The following is a 20,941-nucleotide window of genomic DNA, read 5'->3' on the forward strand; positions in this document are numbered from 1 at the left end:
TCTCCAGTTTCTGGGCTGCCTCATTTCTCAGACTCTCATCGGCAAAATTCATCACTATTTTTTTGCCATCATTAGCAAACTTTGTATCATTAATTTGCATTCCATCCAAAGCATGAGAAACTTCATTCTTCAGATTTGCTTCAGAATCCTGAGTTACCCCTACAACAAGCAGGTTCTTTTCATCCTCCTCTTCCTCTTCACATCCTGCCAAGGTGTGGAATTTTCCGAATCAGCAGAATTCAGCGACTCAGCAACTCCCGCCAAGCCTTCTGTTGCCTCATCGACCTTGATACTTATCTCCTCCATTCTTGCCATCTTATTATCAACTATTTCCATCATCTTGTCAGCTTTAGCAGTAATGCTCTTCAAATCAGACTTAAATTCCTCAACATCATTGATGAATTTCTTCAGAGCCGACACCTCAATGAAGCAAACATCGCACAGATACCTCACGTTGCAGATATTTTCAGATTTAATCCCTGCCAGATTCACACATTTCGTATGAGCCCACTGGCTACACAGACAACATTTAATGAATTTTGCTGGGTCTCCAGAATCAGAGCTACACTTATAACAGGACGAAAGTAATAATGCTGAAATGGCATATTTCTCCGCCATCTTGGAGTCTTCCGCTCCTTTTCACTTATTTTGTATCTAGCGGCAACACTTTCCATAAATGTTCCTGTTTTTTTTTTCATCACAGGACATTCATACACTACTGTGCTCACTGAAAAATCAGTGAGAGCCTTTTTTCATGCAATAATATGCATGAAAAGCGGAGCACCACTACAGAACTAACAAGTATATGCGCGCGCACCTGTGTCTGTGTGTGTGTGTGTGTGTGTGTGTGTGTGTGTGTGTGTGTGTGTGTGGTAAGGATGTTTTTTGTAATTCTAGTGACATATTGACAAGTTTTCTGCATTATCAGCAGGACAAATACTCCTTAGTATTCGGCTAATCGTCTCTATGGTGTTTGAAAATAGTCGCCGTGAGAGAGAGAGAGAGAGAGAGAGAGAGAGAGAGAGAGAGAGAGAGAGAGAGAGAGAGAGAGAGAGAGAGAGAATCGTTTCTGAATATGGCGCCATGTACTGTGACGCAAGCCCAGCATTGTAATAGGACCTTGATCTTCATCTATATTTCTAAACACAGCTAAAAAAAAACTTCACAAACTCATTGTTCTTTTTTCTATTCGGTTCTAATTGCACCATGACAGTAATGCTGTAATAGTAATGGGAAAGCAGCAATGTGTAAAGGAAGTGATAAAGATTGCACTTGTTTTTTTCCCTTGCGTTGCGAAATAGAATGTCATGAAATTACTTAAACATTTGCTGCTATAACCTTTACTGCAAAAGTGAAGCCAGTACAGGGAAGTAATTGCAGCGGTGAGGTAATGAGTCTTGTGGTTCCTTTGTTTCGACCGGCGCGAATTTTACAGATGCTTTGGTTGTCGCTTTTTGACGAGTGGACTTGCCAACACTACAAGGAGGAACTGTACGAATGATAGAGATGACAGGTATTGATGGTGGTGGTGATGGTGGTGATGGTGATAATAACAACAACAATAATTATAAACATGTCTTAAGAACTATCATAATTATGTGGTTTTTTACTTTTCTTTTCATTGATTCTTGTTTTGTTGAACTGTGTTACTTATCAGACAGGTTTCAAGACAGTTGCCCTTATCTTTTAGTTAACTCTATCAGACCTGCAGAGGAACTAGTGCCCAAGTGTTTTTCTTTTTTTCCCCTTTGGCCAGCTTTCCCCTCTTAAATAAAAAAAAGACCATATTTGTGGCGGCAGTGCGCACCCCGGCAGATTGCGCAAAGTTAATCTATTTTCATTACCCTTTAGTATATGTATAATCAAAGCACGTGTTTCCAAAAGTCTTCGCACTCGCACTGATCTAATTATTTACTCATTAACAAGACCCAGTGCATTAGTGAGAGTTCCAGAGTTTATTGGCATTAAGAGTAAGCAGTTTATTCTTGAATGTACTAAACCAGATGAAGGTGGAAACCCTCGCGTGGCTGTAATGGCTTATTGATTTGATGTTCTTTATGTGAGTGGCACCCTCGCTGTACCCTTGGCATTGTAGGGTACTGTATTAAGGTTCGGCTTCCCTTCCTTGCACTCCCGTCACTCACACGCGCACGCGACCTTCACTGCATCAAGGGTCCTGCCACTCCCGGGACTCACTCAGCTTCCGGGCCGAGGGAAAGCCGCACTTTTCCGCCCACTCCCTCTTCCGTGGCCGCCTTGCTCCGCTCTTGCCTCGCCTCGCCTTCTTTTCCTCCTTTGCCTCCGCATCATCCATCACTCTTGAGGCGGCGCTGTGCTGTGGAGCGTCGCACTTTCTTGCTGGCAGCGTAACGGACGAGCACTTGAAGATTAAATAAGAGATGATGAGATTGTGACTTTAGTAGCACTTACTGTATCATTACTGTCAGTTTACTCGAACACTGCGAGGCTAATGGCTGTTCCGGCAGCCTAGATTATCGATAAACCAGAACATTTTAGGTTTTGCAGGTTCTTGGCAGCGAAGATCCTCGGTTTCCTGGAATGCCTCAGGGTTATCCGATGTACGTACCAGCAATACAGACAGGCACATTTAGGCTACTCAAGGCTCTGACAAAGACCATTAGTTGACTTAAACACTTTCATGTTAACAGATGTCTGAGGACCCCTACACCATTTGTTTACTTCACCACTTTAAGGTCACTAGAAGTACCAACAACATACACAGACCATTAATTTACTTGAGCATCTCTTGGATCTTCAGTTGTGAAGCGTTCCTTTTCTCTACTTTTCGTTCAAACATCCTTGCTGCTACAGTTTGCATGTTGGTGAGGTAGACTTCTCGTTCTGGATCTGAAGCTGTCCGTCTTGCTAGCTTAGTCAATATTACTTTTACATAACACAAACATACAGTTACTCACCATTGCAACTCGATAAGGCGGCCGGCGCATCGTTCCTCCGCCAATCAGAGGGCCGTGCCAGAGTATTACGTTAGCAGCAGCTCCGCAGAGGCATGATTTGTGAGGAGCGAATATTGGGTAAGAGAAGCAGCAGGGGGATGGCAGGCAGAGACAGGTGGCGAGCTGTCACGGGGTACACTGCAGTACGTTAGTGGCCTCAACGGAAGTACAGTGCGTGATGTTACACTACACGCCTTGCCCATTGTCCTACTCCTTCCAGACACGTGAGCGACAAGTTGCGGTGATTGTTATCGTTGTTATCGTTTCTTTCTTTCTTTATTTATTTTTTTTCAGTTTTATCTTTGTTTTTATTGTTTTTTTTTCTGTTGTCTTCTTCCCCGTCCGTTGTTGCTTTTTGTTGTTTTTTATTGTTATTTTTCCTTTGTTCAATTATGCGTCCTCCTCCTCCTCCTCCTCCTCTCTCTCTCTCTCTCTCTCTCTCTCTCTCTCTCTCTCTCTCTCTCTCTCTCTCTCTCTCTCTCTCTCTCTCTCTCTCTCTCTCTCTCTCTCTCTCTCTCTCTCTCTCTCTCTCTCTCTCTCTCTCTCTCTCTCTCTCTCTCTCTCTCTCTCTGTGTGTGTGTGTGTGTGTGTGTGTGTGTGTGTGTCCAAGGTGCAAAGTGTCAAAACATGTCAAATTTCATGTCATTATAATCACATTTTCCGAGTACAAGACACGGAAATAGAAGCTGCTGCGTTGCCAAAAAGGATGAACAATAAGAGGGGAAAAATAATGATAGAAAAAAAAAACTAGATTAACTTCTGAAAATAACATCATAAAGGAGAGTCGCGCCGTGATAGACGAAAGTGTAAACAAAGGTACAGATATGACGAGGACAAAGAGAGAGAGAGAGAGAGAGAGAGAGAGAGTGGCACGCAAGAGAAAACAAAAGTGTATTTAGAAAGAGAAAAAAAAATTGACGTTACGAAATTAACTTCCCACGAAAAAAATAGGAAATTGTTGTGAGTTTAAACAATTAGTCGCATTCAACAATAATGTAACATAACAAAATAAAAAGTGCGTTTGTAACTAGTGAAACAATAAATATGATAATGACACCCCCCTCTCTCTCTCTCTCTCTCTCTCTCTCTCTCTCTCTCTCTCTCTCTCTCTCTCTCTCTCTCTCTCTCTCTCTCTCTCTCTCTCTCTCTCTCTCTCTCTCTCTCTCTCTCTCTCTCTCTCTCTCTCTCTCTCTCTCTCTCTCTCTCTCTCTCTCTCTCTCTCTCTCAAGCATTTTCGTATTGTTTCTTATTTTCCTCCTCCTCCTCCTCCTCCTCCTCCTCCTCCTCCTCATTTGCTTCATTTTTTATATTTTCTTCCTTTTCCTCGTTTCCTTTTCTTCTTTTTCTTTCCTTTTTCCTTCTCCTTCATTTTATCTTCTTTTCTATCTTTAGTTTTCATACTCCTTCATCTCTCTCTCTCTCTCTCTCTCTCTCTCTCTCTCTCTCTCTCTCTCTCTCTCTCTCTCTCTCTCTCTCTCTCATTACATCGATATCCAGGAAAAGAAAACAACTTTAGAGGTTCATGGAAGCTGCATCATATTGCCTCTGGTCACTAGTAGGAGGATTAATAGACGGCTGTGCGTGTTGCGACGAAGAGCATGCGCACCAGAAGGCAGATGGGTACTGACACCGCGAGAGAACGCTACTGTTTTTATTATTATTATTATTATTATTATTATTTTTAGTGGTAGTAGTAGTAGTAGTAGTAGTAGTAGTAGTAGTAGTAGTAGTAGTAGTAGTATATATTGCTGTCGATGTTGTTGTTTTGTTTTGTTTAAATTCTTATTGTTGTTGTTATTATTATTATTATTATTATTATTATTATTATTTATTATTATTATTATTATTGTTATTGTTATTGTTATTGTTGTTATCATCACCATATTTTTTTAACATAACGCAAATTCACAAAGAAATAGGAAAACTAAAAAAAAAAGAAACTCGTGTGGAAAAATGTCTTCAGTTAATTACCAGTCCTTCAAAGTTTGCATGGAAATGGAGACAGGTCACACTCACAAACAAGGAGAGAGTCAAAACAACGTGGAACTTGGGATCGTATCTCACGTGTTTAATTATCCTAAGTTTTACAGTACAGTTGTTCCGGTTCCTGAAACACAACGAGTATGTATCTCAGTGATCTTGATTAAACACACAGATTCACACGATGATACAGACACATACAGACAAACAAGAAGACAAAGTAAACAGACGGACCGAGAGGAGAGAAGGATTGACACGTAAGATCTGACATTGGCAACTGTTTTTCCTGTAGTGTGTTTTTTTGTAGTTGACTTAGCTTTTGTTGTAAGTGAACAGAATTTTCATAGCAGTACATGATCAATATCGACCATGAAGTGTAACAAAAACTTTCTCTTAATACTGACTTGCTCGCCATGTACAGTATACCATGTGCCAGCTTCCATACACCGTGTGAAAGAGTTATGTAACAGTTTCATGGAAAATAGAATATATACAGAAACAAAAATTCTCTACAATGAAAGGAGTGAATCTTGTCATAAATAGTTAGCACTCTCAGCTTTAAGATCTTGTATATTCTTTCTCTCTCTTTCTCACAATAGCAGCAGCACCATACCACCTTCCCATACACACTCTCAGACGGCCTCGCTGGAAAGTAAATATTTAATAACACCCTCTTACAAATGAGATGAGTCTTGTCATGAATGGTGGCACCGTCAACTTTAAGACAGCCTGGAGTGCCAGACTACAACAGGACAGCCATACTCTGTCGCAGTGCCACAAAAGCGTTGGGGTGACAGACGGGGACAGAGGCACATCGCGGCGGCACAGTCGGGCGTACGGAATGTGGCGCGTGGTGGTGGTGGTGGTGGTGGTGGTGGCGGTAGTAGTATTGGTGGTGGAGGTGGTGGTAGTGTGAACGTCTCCTGGAAACAGAGAAGGTTGTACTGTGTGTGTGTGTGTGTGTGTGTGTGTGTGTGTGTGTGTGTGTGTGTGTGTGTGTGCGCGTGGCAAGGGGATTTGTGTCTTAGATATACACCCCATTCCGAACTCATTATGCAGTGAGTCGTAAAGCTCAAGTTTCCACGACCACGCAGTGTTGAATTAGCCAATGCTTGCCGTGCGTGTTAGCAAAGGCGGCCGTGGAGGCGTTGACTGTGTAGTGCCTTCCTCCCTCGCTTCCTTTGTGTGAGGCCCATTGAGACTAAGGCGTGGTTGAGTGCGAGAGGTTTTCCTGCAAGCATCCAAACCTCTTTCAAGCTCACAACTATTGCCACTACGCTAACATTGGCTCGCGGCAACGAACGAGTTAAAGTCCTATGCCTTTTCCAACTTTCTGAGGGTGCAAGGTGGCAATTGGATTTACCCCATTTCCTGAAGGCACGGTGCAACTTCCTGATATTCGTATTTTTTTGTTCCAGCACTAGTTTGATTCCTACACTTTCACCCAGGAGCGCTGTAAATATTTTTCTTTTTTTTCCCAGATAGTACATAAATGTTTTCCTTTCCTTTTTTTACCGATGTATGTATTTTCACGTTGTGCAGTTTTTGTCTTCTTGTTCGTTCCGAGTGGTTGTATAGACACATCGGTGCGCGTGTTTCTTTCTCTTTAATAATGTCAGTTGCGCACTTCAAATCCGTCTCAACTTTTGATTAGTATTTTTAGGTTTTGCTCTCTCTCTCTCTCTCTCTCTCTCTCTCTCTCTCTCTCTCTCTCTCTCTCTCTCTCTCTCTCTCTCTCTCTCTCTCTCTCTCTCTCTCTCTCTCTCTCTCTCTCTCTCTCTCTCTCTCTCTCTCTCTCTCTCTGGAATCAAATCAAATCAAATTGAAAGAGTGCCAGTGAATGAAATGGCAATGATACACACACACACACACACACACACACACACACACACACACACACACACACACACAGATTTGGGGTCACCAGGTGTTTTCTGCCCCGGTGCGTGGACTCTGTAAGATCGCCAGTGTCTTTGATGCTTTTAGCGCGCCCCACTCGTCACGTGACCCTCGGGTACTACAATGAGGCGTCCTGCGAGATTGCTTGGGCGTCTCCCCCCTGAATTGGCTTCACTGGCTGCCTCTCTCTCTGATTGTGCTTTCTCCTCCTCCTCCTCTTCTCGGGTCCAGCTTGTCTGCTTGGTCACCTTATTCGACTCGTCTGCGTCTCCCGGGTGCTGTGACGGTGTAGCTTTCGTTGTTGTTGTTGTTGATGGTGTTGGTGTTGTAGTTGTTGTTGGTGGTGGTAGTGGTACTGGTGGTGGTGTTCTGGTTTGTCTGTCTTCTTTTTATTCTTTTTTTTTTTTAATCTTTTTTTTCGTTTTCTTTTCGTTGTTCTTGTACTTTTTTCTTTTTTTTCATACTCTTTTATTCTCTCTTTCTTATTCTCTCTCTCTCTCTCTCTCTCTCTCTCTCTCTCTCTCTCTCTCTCTCTCTCTCTCTCTCTCTCTCTCTCTCTCTCTCTCTCTCTCTCTCTCTCAGTAATTGACCTAGTTGATAACCGTTTTATTGCCAGCATCGTTCTTTCTCTCATCTTCAATTCCTGGAAATTCCCGAGAAGCGGAAGTGGAGCAAATTTATTCACTCTCGTATATATTCACTCATTTTTTTATTGTTTCCTATTCCGTTTGTGCATTTTTTTTTTGTAATTATTGTAAGGCTCTCGTATGTGTGTGTTTGTGTGTGTGTGTGTGTGTGTGTGTGTGTGTGTGTGTGTGTGTGTGTGTGTGTGTGTGTGTGTGTGTGTGTGTGTGTGTGTGTGTGTGTGTGTGTGTGTGTGTGTGTGTGTGTGAGAGAGAGAGAGAGAGAGAGAGAGAGAGAGATCATTTAATTTCCATCATTATTTCGTACCGTATTTTTGCAGTTTGATGTATTGTAAAAGCTCTGATACCATTATTCTGGTTCTTAAAGCTTTTTCTAAAGGTTATTGTGGTTTAGTTGTCCTAATGATATTATAATACCTCTAATGATTTTGCAGTGTCAATAATTGTATTCTTACAAATTCAACTTTTTTATGGCTCATTAGTATTTAAATAGTTTTTTTTCTTCTAGCCATAATATTAATCTACTAACCGAAATGTATTATAATTCTCGTAATATTTTAATGACCCAAATAATATTGAAATGACCTAAATAATATTCAAATGAACCTAATTATATGTAGATTTCACGACTGGCATTGAAAGTTTCCAATATTGTTCGAATGGCTCTAATAGTATTCAAATTGTCATAGTGAGGAGGTGTCGTTGATTCTCTGGGATACAAAGACCTATCTACTCAGCCATACAAGCCGCGCCAGCCATTGTGCCCGTGGATGTTTTCTAGTTCAATATCCACACACGAGCAGTCGCCGTCGCTTGGCTGCCTTCATTCTGTACACAAATGTTTGCCAAGTGTGTGAGCGTGATGAAATTCAGTCACTGCTGCGTTAGTGTACCCGTGGGTTGATCTCGCCTTCCCGCCACCTCTGGGACGCCGGGAGCTGCAGCAGGAAGCAAGCCGTAGACGCTGTGCACTGCTGGGAATGTCTCGTAACTACACTAGCCAAGCGACAGCAGTGTGGCGATGTGTTTCCTTCCAGTAGATAATATAATAGACACTTTTCTGAATACCAGCAAGAAATGAAAACAAAGAAACTTAATTTGTTTAGTGTCCTTCGCTCAAGTTTTTTTTTTCCCTTTTCCTTGTAATAGAAAGAAGTGTCAACAATGTACGTTCCAGAAACACGTAGGCAGAGAGTATCAACAGCACCTAATTAAGTCTACTTAAAACTTTCCCTCTTTTTATATAACCACTTCCTCCTCCTCCTCCTCTCTCCTCCTCCTCCTCCTCCTCTTCCTAAGCCTTCCTGCCTCAGAAGCGTCTCATCCATTAAGGAGAAACAGAGGCAAATGTTTATATTGGCGAGCTAACACGTTCATCCCTCTTGATTACAGAGCCCGACTGTGGGGCGAGACCATGTTGATCTGCGCACTAGCCACCCTCGTGCTGCCTCTGCTGGGCTCAGGTACGTCCCGTGTTTGCCCTTCCCTCCTTGATTGTCTTCGCTCTTATTGCTCTTGTTTGTGTTTGAGAGTGACTGTTGTTGCTTTTCCTTGTTCATTACACTTGAGCTTTCCCTTTGTGCCCTTATCCTTTGTACACATTCTCTCCTCGTGTTGTTTTTCTCCTGATAGATCGGTAGTTGGTTTTATCATAGAATGCTTCCTCCACTAGACTAGAGGGATGTCATGGAGAGGCGGCTCAAGGGGCAGGGACGCGGCTTTGTGTCTGGAGTGCTTCGTTTCAGTGTGTATAAATCAGGACCTTGGCGGGAGTGAGGCAATACTGGCTGACCTTCAGGGGAGAGGAAAGGAGACGAGAGGAGAGAAGAGAAGAGGTGCGCTGCCGGTCCAGAAGTTCTTGCTTTACTATTCTCTTTTCCGAGTGCGTGTGTGTGTGTGTGTGTGTGTGTGTGTGTGTGTGTGTGTGTGTGTGTGTGTGTGTGTGTGTGTGTGTGTGTGTGTGTGTGTGTGTGTGTGTGTGTGTGTGTGTGTGTGTGTGTGTTTGTGTGTTTGTGTGTTCTCTCTCTCTCTCTCTCTCTCTCTCTCTCTCTCTCTCTCTCTCTCTCTCTCTCTCTCTCTCTCTCTCTCTCTCTCTCTCTCTCTCTCTCTCTCTCTCTCTCTCTCTCTCTCTCTCTCTCTCTCGGGTGTGTGTGTGTGTGTGTGTGTGTGTGTGTGTGTGTGTGTGTGTGTGTGTGTGTGTGTGTGTGTGTGTGTGTGTAGGAAGGCAGGTATATCTATTTAATATCTACACACACACACACACACACACACACACACTAACTTCTTACACCCCTTTGCATACTCCGTCACATTATCAGAGAAGTGTTTCCTCTAGAATTGAGAGGAAAAGGCGCAGGACACACCAGGCAGATAGGCAGGCAGGGAGGGAGGGAAGGCGGCAGGGAGGATATAGGGCAGCGGGGGGCTGGGGGTGCAGATGGCCACGCTTCCCTGAGTGGCGCACTGCTCTGTAAAAGATCCCTGACTCACAAACACCTGGTACTTGCAATTGTGTGAAGGGACTGTTGAGGAGCGATGGCCTTTATACCAAACACGGTCGCATCTGGCACAGGGAGGTAGTGTTGTGTGGTGTGTTGGGGAAAGAGGGGTGGGTTGGGGTGATGTTTTGCTGTGGGTAGGTGGGGAAGTTCATGTGCCTCTGATGTGTTATATCTTTTATTTTATTTATTTATTTATTTATTTATTTTTTTTTTTGTATTTACGGAACCGATCTTTTTTTATTATTTACTTATTTTGCTTTACTTCGCCTTTTATTGTCACGATTTAGTGGATTTAATGGAAGGAAGACGTTCACTTTTGTTGCCCTTTGATCCCCGGTAAAAACGAAGAAATATTCCCATTTTTTTTTTTTCCTCTTTTGTTTTAGTATTTTCGTCAGGGAAATTCGTATTCTCTTAACAAATATCTTTTCTCGTGACCTTCTCTAAAACAAGAGAAAAATAACGGAGAGACATTTCCAGCTTTATAGTCAGAAAGATCATAGGTAATTTGTATTATTTCTCATTCCCCATTGATTTACTTTTTTTCAATATTTCACTACATAATAGAAGAGAGGGAGAAAAAAAAATGTACCATCTGAAAATCTCTTTGACAACACAAGACTGCCACGAAAAAAGAAAAAAAAAAAAAACTAATCTGATATAAACAGAATTTACGTATGCAAAACTCTCCTCCTGTTATAACTTCACATAATTTTTTCTTCTTTAATCGTCCAACATTCCTTGTATATGAAAGTAAAAAAAAATTCACGATTCACATTTTCTATTTTGTTAAGATCTGGATGCCAGGAAATCATCAAACATTTTCAGTTTAGGAAAATCCTTTTCTTTTCTCCCCGCTAAGTCGGTGTAATTGGCTTTTCCTGTAAGCTTGTCAAATCACATTATCATTTTGTCTTGCATCAGAATAATTTCCAGCATCGTGAGTAAGTCCACAGTGATCTTAATTATTTCCTACCTTATATAGAGAAGACTTTCTTTTTCTTTATTTATAACTAATGCTGGAGTTCTTTTTTATGTATGAGGGGAGAGCTGGCTAAGGGCAACAAAAGCTATTAAACAAAATCCCGAGAGAGTTAGCTTAAAATATAGGATAAATGACTTGAAATATCACTCTTAACCCATTTTGTCTTGCATCAGAGTAATTTCCAGCATCGTGAATAAGTCCACAATGATCTTAATTATTCCCTGTACCTTATGTAGAGAAGACTTTCTTGCTCAATCTTTTTCTTTATTTATAACTAATGCTGGAGTTCTTTTTTATGGAAGAAGGGAGAGCTGGCTAAGGGCAACAAAAACTATTAGGCAAAAAGGCCCATTTAGATCCCAAGTCCTCGAACATGCCCGAGAGAGTTAGCTTAAGAAATAGGATAAATGAATTGATATATCACTCTTAACCCATTCAGTACTAGGACGCATTTTCACCATGAGTTTTGGAAATGATTAGACGATTTTATTGACATTAGGAAGGGTCCTATGGAGGTCAGAAGATTAATGGCCACAGTCTTCACTAATTTAATCTCCACATAAGTTTCTGAAGCTGTATAAAATCACCAAATGCTAACCAGAATCAGTAAGGAAGCGTGTCATGGTACTGAAGGGGTTAAATGTGTTCAGGACATAGTAGGTGGAAATACAAAAGCAGGTAGAGGGTTCCAGATTTTACTAGAATTAATTGATTGGCTTTGAGTATTCTGATAGTATTTATGATCCTTTCAAACAGTTCACCGTATCGGATCATTGCCTATTACTGGATTATTAGTTTACTTGTCCAAATTCCCGTATATAGAAAACTTTTGATATAGTCTACTTACTCTTCCTCCTCCTCTCCTTCTTCTTCTCCTTCTCCTTCTCCTTCTCCTTCTCCTTCTCGTCCTGTTCTTCTTCTTCTTCTTCTTCTTCTTCTTCTTCTTCTTCTTCTTCTCGTCCTGTTCTTCTTCTTCTTCTTCTTCTTCTTCTTCTTCTTCTTCTTCTTCTTCTTCTTCTTCTTCTTCTTCTTCTTCTTCTTCTTCTTCTTCTTCTTCTTCTTCTTCTTCTTCTTCTTCTTCTTCTTCTTCTTCTTCTTCTCCTCCTCCTCCTCCTCCTCCTCCTCCTCCTCCTCCTCCTCCTCCTCCTCCTCCTCCTCCTCCTCCTCCTCCTCCTCCTCCGACTAAGGATCTCAGTCTATATATATGTTTGCAGTTTCTTTGTTATCCTTTGTATTTTTTTTTACTGCTCTTTGAATCACTAATAAATCGTTCGAATGTACGTATATAAAGAAAGAAAATAAAATATGTATAACTTAATTCAATCTTTGGTAAGCTACGAAACTGTATTTAGAAAGACTTTTAGTGCAGCAGTTATCCTTTTTAAAAAGTTATGTGAATGATTATGAGAGATTAGCCAATAGTGAAAGGGTTGACTAATTGAGCGTGGACAGTTCCTTATGATTTAAGCTCCTTCCACAGTGAGAGATTCTGGTGTATCAAAGGCTGAGGCGTATTTGTTGATGGCTCACATGCAGGCTCCTGGTGGTGGTGGTGGTGGTGGTGGTGGTGGTGGTGGTGGTGGAGGAGCTAAAATCAGTATGGTGAGGGTCTTTGTGGCATTAATAGATGCACCCTCCTCTCACAGCTGTGCTAGTTTCCTGCCTCCTCCCTATCTCGATCCCCCTCTCTCCTGCTCCATCCATTGCGGTCTCTCTCTCTCTCTCTCTCTCTCTCTCTCTCTCTCTCTCTCTCTCTCTCTCTCTCTCTCTCTCTCTCTCTCTCTCTCTCTCTCTCTCTCTCTCTCTCTCTCTCTCTCTCTCTCTCTCTCTCTCTCTCTCTCTCTCTCTCTCTCTCTCTCTCTCTCTCTCTCTCTCTCTCTCTCTCTCTCTCTCTCTCTCTCTCACACACACACACACACACACACACACACACACACACACACACACACACACACACACACACACACACACACACACACACACACACACACACACACACACACACCTGTTGTTTTATGCATATGTTGCCATTTTTTTCTTTATTTGTCAAAGTTCTTTCTGTTTATACTTTGGCATTCCATCCATACATACATATGCACGAAATGTTAGCAAAACAGGGGCTACATATTGCAGGAATGCGAACCCCACCCCACCCATCCACCATGCACGCCCCTCTCTGCCCTATAACACCGCGGCAGGCAGTTAATAACACAGGCTGGCATTCGCTCAGCCATCGTGCGAATAACTAACTGGCTGGCTGGCTGACGGTGTGTGTGTGTGTGTGTGTGTGCTCCTCTGCTCGGCTCGCGGTCTGAAGCTTTTAAATTTTATCTTCCCTCGTAGCTCCTTTTCTCTTGTTTTGGTGCATCTTGGGAGGGAGAAGCAAGATTGAATTTTTTTTTTTTTTTTTAGGCTGTTAGGTTAGGTTAAGTTAAGGTTTAGTCTAGTTAGTCTTCGTCATATTTCAACTAGTTACATTAGGTTTGTTTTCCCTCGAAGCCTCTTATTTTCCGTTCCAGTTCGTCTTGGGAGGCAGAGGAGAGAGGAAATGTTTTGTTAGGTTAGGTTAGGTTGATTTGGGGCAGTTTAGTATTCGTCATATTTCATCTAGGTAGCTTAGGTTTGTTTTGGTTAGATTCGGTTTATTTCGTTCTTGTTTGGTCGGTTCTGTTAGATCAAATTCAGGACCGTCACTATTTTGCCTTGTGAATGGAAATTTTCAAAGCACAAGTTTTTTTCCCCTTTCTTTTTAATCTGTGTTGCAAAATTAACCACAAAAAACAACGGATCTTCATTGGAGAGAGAGAGAGAGAGAGAGTGTGTGTGTGTATGTGTGATTGTCTGTGTAAGTATATTTCAAGGTTATATTCGTGTTTGTTGATTGTTAGTGGTGCATTAAGCTGGGATGACTTTAAAAGCACCGGAACAGCTCCCCTGATAATCCTGCAGCCATCCCCTCAAGCCCCGCCCAACAAAAAAGAGCATAAGTGGATGAAAGTTTTACGCGTCGTGGTTCAGTCATAAGCGAAGCAAGGCGGGGAGCAGACCTGAGGGTGCTGCCTTGCGCTCCCACTGTTCTTAAGAGCGACTTTTGTGTCCTTCGTTGTGGTATTGCCGGGAGTGTAGCAAGACTGAGGGTTGGGAGGGAGATTGTCTTTGTGAAAATAACGAGGATGAAAATATATAAGTATTATCACGGGTAACGACAGCAACAACAGTAATGGTAATAGTATACTACTATTACCACTACTACTACTACTACTACTACTACTACTACTACTACTACTACTACTACTACTACTACTACTACTACTACTACTACTGATGATAATGACTTGTAATAAACAATCGTCAGTATCGTTGTGATACTGATAATAGTTAACATTAATATTGGTAATGGATAGATAGACAATTATAAAAGTAGATTAAAGTGACGCAATAACAGGTACAGTTAATGAATATAAAGAGAGAGAGAGAGAGAAGTACATAAATGAAAAAAAATAAAAAGTTTGTTAGAAATTTTGATGTTAATTTATAAGTTAATTTCTATATAAGAATAGTTAATTATTGAAAAGTACACAGGTCGCTCTGAAAGAAGGAAAATCTTGAATATGTTGAGATGCGTTGTCATGATACTTGTGTAGAAGTGTCTGAAGGTTGACAGGCGCCCCTCGTGCACCATCCTCTCTGCACCAGCCTCTGCATTACCCGTGCTTATATTTATTGTGTCTTGCTGCTGTGACAGGCTGTGAGGATGTGCAGCGCTGTGTGGCATTGCAACCTGGAATTATTATGTTTCATGTTTTTGGACCACAATATTTTGTATTTTGTTAAATTAATCTTTGTAAAGTGTTGTGGCCAATGAAATATCTGAATCTGAATTTACACACGTTGCTGATTTACACCTCACAGCTACTACTATTTGAGATTTAAGAATAAGCACACACCACACACACACACACACACACACACACACACACACACACACACACACACACACACACACACACACACACACACACACACACACACACACACACACACACACACACACACACACACACGGGAGGATTCGTAGCCTTCCGCTCCTGCCGGAAAGGGAAGATCACAACTCCTCGGCCGGCGTCCTGTAGCCATTCACTGGTAGGTGCACAGAGACTACAGCGTGAAGGAAGATCCATCCTTTGATTCGAACCCAGGACTTACCTTTTATATTACCGCCAAACTTAATAAAATAGTTCATAATAGCAATATAAGAAAGAAGAATATATCGCTCCCATCCTTTTCTGGTAAGCGAGAATTAAGTTTTGAAAAGCAGCCAGTTCACTCGTATTAATGCCTTCCTTCCTTAAGATTTATGCCACGATAAGCCGTCTTTTCTAAAACATTTTACACCGCGTCGCTGGCTGCAGTAAAGGCTGTTTCTGCAATAATTACTATCGCTTTGTGGTGAGTTTAATCGTAACGTGTCGCACAAGTTGACGTCTCCATTCCGTGCATTGCTGGCCGTGAGATAGATGCCTGCGCCGCGCCAGGACCAGATGACAGTAATATTCAGTGCCATTGTTACACCGCGGCGCCTGACAAAGGGCCGTCATGCCTAAGAGATAACAGACGATCCAGTTAGTCAGCGTCGCACGATTCGCAACAATGATGGACGTCCGCACCAAATAATAAGTCGTAGCAGATCTTGGCGCTGCGCCGGCCATCACTCCGTCACTCGGCCTCTCAGAGGGGAACTGTGACGCTGATTGCTGAACCAGATTAGGATGAATTCACGCCCAAAGCGAGGCACACACGCCCAAAATCAGTCCTTGGTTTTGCGTTCAGTGTAAAGCAAATGTTTTAAGCGAGAATGTTTTTACTGTATTTTGGGGAAGGTTTATGAGAGAACTTCTCTAGATTGCAGTTTTTCTTTTCCTTTTCTTAAGTCTCAGGTAGTTATGCATTCTCTACACTACATCTTTATTAGAAGATAATATTGTAGTGGTGTGTAGCAGCGCACAGCCTCACTTTATTACAGAGGTAGAAGTAATTCATAATAAAGTGATTCCAGGTGCATGCCTGAGTTGCCTGGAGCGAGGACTGGCTGCAGTGGGGACATCTGGTGGCAAATTCTATTAAAAACTAATCCAATGAAAATTCTTATCGAAAAGAAAGTAAGGTATTTTATCGCGTCGTTATCTAGTGGTCATCTTCCTACTTGAGCTGTGCACGTTCTTTAACACACACACACACACACACACACACACACACACACACACACACACACACACACACACACACACACACACACACACACACACACACACACACACACACACGGCCCGGTAGCTCAGTGGTTAGAGCGCTGGCTTCACAAGCCAGAGGACCGAGGTTCGATTCCCCGGCCGGGTGGAGATATTTGGGTGTGTCTCCTTTCACGTGTAGCCCCTGTTCACCTAGCAGTGAGTAGGTACGAGATGTAAATCGAGGAGTTGTGACCTTGTTGTCCCGGTGTGTGGTGCGTGCCTGGTCTCAGGCCTATCCGAAGATCGGAAATAATGAGCTCTGAGCTTGTTCCGTAGGGTAACGTCTGGCTGTCTCGTTAGAGACTACAGCAGATCAAACAGTGAATTACACACACAAGACTGCTGGCAAAGACGCGGTGGAAGTAACAATTGCAGTGCACCTGGGATGCCATCGTAACCCGGGACCATAAAGATGCCCAACCAGCCAATCAGAAGAGAGATGATAGGGCTACACGATCCTCGCAAGACTCACACGTGATTTCCCGCACCGGCCGCCAGCTCTGAGCAATCCCACAAATGGATTTACTGAGAGGTGAATGCAGGAAACTCAGTCGTCTGTCATCCAGCAGATCTCATCCATTTCAACAGTGCGCTTCTCCATTACACTCGGCGAGTCCCGTCATCACTCAAGCATCGGAGAGAGGCCACGAGAGAGAATATAACAATCCACTGCAGTGCTTCCCAGACAGCGTGAATGTCCATATATTCCCCAGACTTTATGTGTCTGTCGTTCACGGCTGCTGTGATGTGATGGTGTAATGTGCAGTGGTGCTTAACTGCCTAATCTGCTGCGGCATGCCAGGAAACACATGGCTAAAGAATATTACGTAGAAATGTTGCCACTATCTTCATGTCGTATAGGAGTAAGTTTTCCAATCAGTGTATTGAATGGCGGACTATTAATGGTAAGGAAAAGTAAGATTTGGTAAGATAAGTTATGGTAAGAAATGATAAGGTTAGGGTAGGGAAAGTTTAGTAAGACAAGTTATGGTATGGTAAGGTTAAGTAAGGTCAGGTAAGCTAAGGTGAAGTTAGATATAATATTTACTTGAAGCAGATCGTATGTATTGAAAAAATGTATTGGAAAAAAAGTATATCGTAACACTATTATACCCACACGACTTGAAGGATTCCAGGAAGAAGAGCAGATGGCTTACCATTATCCTTAGCACATCCAACACACATATGACGCCTCTGAACATCCCTCCAAGCACCACAGGAAGTCAGGCGTGTATCCCCAAGTTAGGAACCCCTTGCTCCACTGTGTCAAGGAGAGCAATTGTAGACTGTTTGGCGTTAGAGAGCACAATGCAGTGAGCTTAGATAAGATAACACTGGCATACCTCCACGGCTTGCCATCATCACGGCCCGCAATAGTCCGGCGGTGCCACTTGTAAACCTTAAATAACTATTGCGTTAGGCTCGGTAAGGTAAGGTAAGGTGAGGTGAAGTTAGGGTAGGTATGGGTGGGATAAGGTAAAGATAGGTTATGGTAAGGAAAGCCAAGGAAAAGTGAGGTTAGGGTAGGTATGGTTTAATAAGGTAAGGAAAAAGTAAGGTTTGATAAGTTATGGTAAAAAAAGGTAAGGTTAAATTAGGGAAAGTTTAGTAAGACAAGTTATGGTATGGTAAGGTTAGGTAAGGTCAGGTAAACTAAGGTGAGGTTAGATAAAATGACGCTTACCTAACCTAACCTAACCTAACCTAACTTAATTGTTCCTCCATGTTTCCTTCACCTTCTCTCTAATTTTGACTATCCTACCTGCCTTCCTTCATAGTTAAAATAGACGTTTTCTAATGGTGAGGTTAGATAAAGTGACGCTTGCCCTTTCCTGCCGGGTGATGGCCACACAGGTTTTAAGACAGACTTGTTGTGTTTGAGGTATTCATCCCTCCGTGACTCGAGCTGACTTGCAAGGAATATCTGCACACGTGTCGTCGTTAAAATGTCGCAGAAGTCATTGTTGTCATTCCTCGTCACGGAAAGAAGTCATTGCACGTCACAGGCACTCTCTCTCTCTCTCTCTCTCTCTCTCTCTCTCTCTCTCTCTCTCTCTCTCTCTCTCTCTCTCTCTCTCTCTCTCTCTCTCTCTCTCTCTCTCTCTCTCTCTCTCTCTCTCTCTCTCTCTCTCTCTCTCTCTCTCTCTCTCTCTCTCTCTCTCTCTCTCTCTCTCTCTCTCTGTCCGTCGCTTCCTCATACAATTTTCGTGACAATCGACTGCAATTTTTTCCTGCCACAAAAGAAATGTTATTGTCATATTCAGCTGCAACTTCGCTAAAACATTGTCATTCAATAATTCCAGTAAGACTAAATGTAACGTATCGTGTTTTCGAGAGATTCGTCTGACTCATGCTCGTGACGGTGGAGGAAAGTGGACATCACGTATTTTTATCCATCTATTCTTGGTGGATGTGTCTTGATTTTCCTCAGTATTTTCTCCACCACACATTCTTTATCCATGTTTCTAGTCTACGTTTTTTTTTTTTTTTTTTATCATTCTTGCCATCCATTTTTCTTTTTTTTTTCATCGGTTCCCTTTCCATTTTTTTCAAGCGTCCACTTTTTTTTTTTAATGATTTTAGTTACTTATTCTTTTCTTTCCCATCTAAATTCTCCATTCCTTTATCCATTTTTTTTTACATATCTCTGGCGAATCTTAATACTCAAGTGTCATAGTGATTTAATTTTGCCCTTTCACATTCATATCACCATCCTCCTTCTCATCCCGTCGTTCACTTTTCCTTTCATTCATTTCCGGTAGATATATTCTTAAAAGCCCATCATATATTTTTCCCCCCCTCGCCGTTTCCTTGGCGACGTTTCCGCACCTTAAGCCTTCCATCCGTTTTCCCTTTCATCTATTCACATTTTTCTGCTGAATTTCCTTTAGAGCTCCTCATTACTTTTCTTCTCTGTATCATGATGTACTTCCATTTAAGACCTTCCATCTATCCACCCTTATATCTTTAATAAATCTTCTACACACACACACACACACACACACACACACACACACACACACACACACACACACACACACACACACACACACACAGGAGGAGGAGGAGGAGAAAGAAAAGAGGAACAGGAAGAGGAGCAGGTGGAGTGGTCTTGTATTCCCAGGAAGAAAGAGACAGAAAGAAAAGAACAGCCAGGAAAGGAGAAGAGAGCGATAACTGTGGCCGCCGGAAGCTCTGTTGATGAGAGTCTTTGTCACGAGGAGGCGGTGCTCACAGCGTCCTCCTCCGCCACCATATTGAGCCGCCAGGCCTACATGTGGCGAGCTGAGATTACATACGTTCTCTCTCTCTCTCTCTCTCTCTCTCTCTCTCTCTCTCTCTCTCTCTCTCTCTCACTCTGGTAAGACTGTTTGCGGCATAATCCTCCTCCTTCCCCTTCACTCTCCTGCCTCACAATAATTTCTGCCGCGAACATTATGCTGTGGACTGGGTAAGCATGATTATTACGCGACACCTTTGCTAACTAAATATTAACACAGTGAAGGCGGAACTCCCCAAGACACCTCAGAACCAGGCGGCGAGGAAGGGTCGCTCTTGTGTTTCCTGCACGGCTCCTTTCCCTCGACCCTGAACCAATTCCACCGTCACAAACGAGTCATAATTCTAACCCTGAAGGAGGAGGAGGAAGAGGATGAGGAGGGGGCAGTGGAGGAGAAGGAACAAGAAGAGGAGGAGGAGGAGGTAACCTTGTGGGATGCCGAGGAAGAACACCACTACCGCACCGCCACGCTTCTCACTATTCCCTGCAATTCTGGAGCAGCCAAGAGAGTCTTCCACGTGATCATGATAGACACAGCCGCTTTAGAGGACACGTCTTTGCCACTGTTATGGTGTGACTTTTTTCGTGGTTGCCGTCACGTCTGGGAGAGAAAACGAGAAAAGAAAAAAATAGTCTCGATAGTAATTGTACAAGGGAAGCAGAAACACGACAGCCGGCGGTCCTTGTCCTCCAAAGCCAACACAAGAGTATATTGATTGATCTGCTGGAGGACATCGGCCAATATTCAGCCTCAAGATCTTCAAAGGAGAGGCGCCACCAGACGGCGGAAATGTCCTCCGATACGTACATGGATAAACACGCTGCTGCTTGGATGTGAGCCGCCCAACTATTACTGGTGCGAATTTGCGTCGACAAGACATGGTGCAGTCGTCAGCTAAACGACGCCCCAGCTTGGCGGTGCTGCAAGATTCATTTCCTTGGCCACGTGCTGTTGTTGAACCAAACGTGTGAAAAGCGAGAGGAAATGGAGGAGATGGCAGCGGCAAAGGACAAGAAAGGAGCTAGAAGAGCGCTCCGGATAGTAAGGAAAGACATTGCTATATCCACATCCCTGAGTATTGTATCTTGGGAATTTCAGGGTTATGTGTGTGCCATATATACAGCATTAATTAAAATCACAAATGCTACAAAATATTTATAAAACACTGTAGAGTTATTGTGTGAAAAGGGCTATTTTTGGAGAAGGAATTCTTAGTGCTTATGTGACCGTGATAACTGGCTCTTAGTGACGTCACCCTCACGACGCCTGCAAGATATTTCCTTCCAGCCAACTGCCTTGGAACTAAACTGCCGCACTAATGCTTCCTGTTCGGCGGCAGTCACAGTTTATAAATCCCCAACAGCTGTCAAGAAACAAATCAGGAA

The 20,941-nt window shown here is 42.7% G+C and overlaps 1 protein-coding gene across 2 annotated transcripts in view; it reads left to right on the top strand.

Annotated features, from left to right (window-relative positions):
* The window catches only part of LOC123520847 (contactin-2-like), a 186,196-nt gene that overhangs the window by 67,036 nt on the left and 98,219 nt on the right, over nt 1–20,941 (top strand). For both annotated transcript variants that reach the window (XM_045283487.1, XM_045283488.1), the window contains one exon: nt 8,891–8,961. In XM_045283487.1, coding sequence (XP_045139422.1) covers nt 8,891–8,961 — 71 coding nt within the window. The remainder of the gene's footprint in view (nt 1–8,890; nt 8,962–20,941) is intronic.

This window comes from Portunus trituberculatus, chromosome 47 (genome assembly GCF_017591435.1).
Source record: "Portunus trituberculatus isolate SZX2019 chromosome 47, ASM1759143v1, whole genome shotgun sequence".
Lineage (NCBI taxonomy): Eukaryota > Metazoa > Arthropoda > Malacostraca > Decapoda > Portunidae > Portunus > Portunus trituberculatus.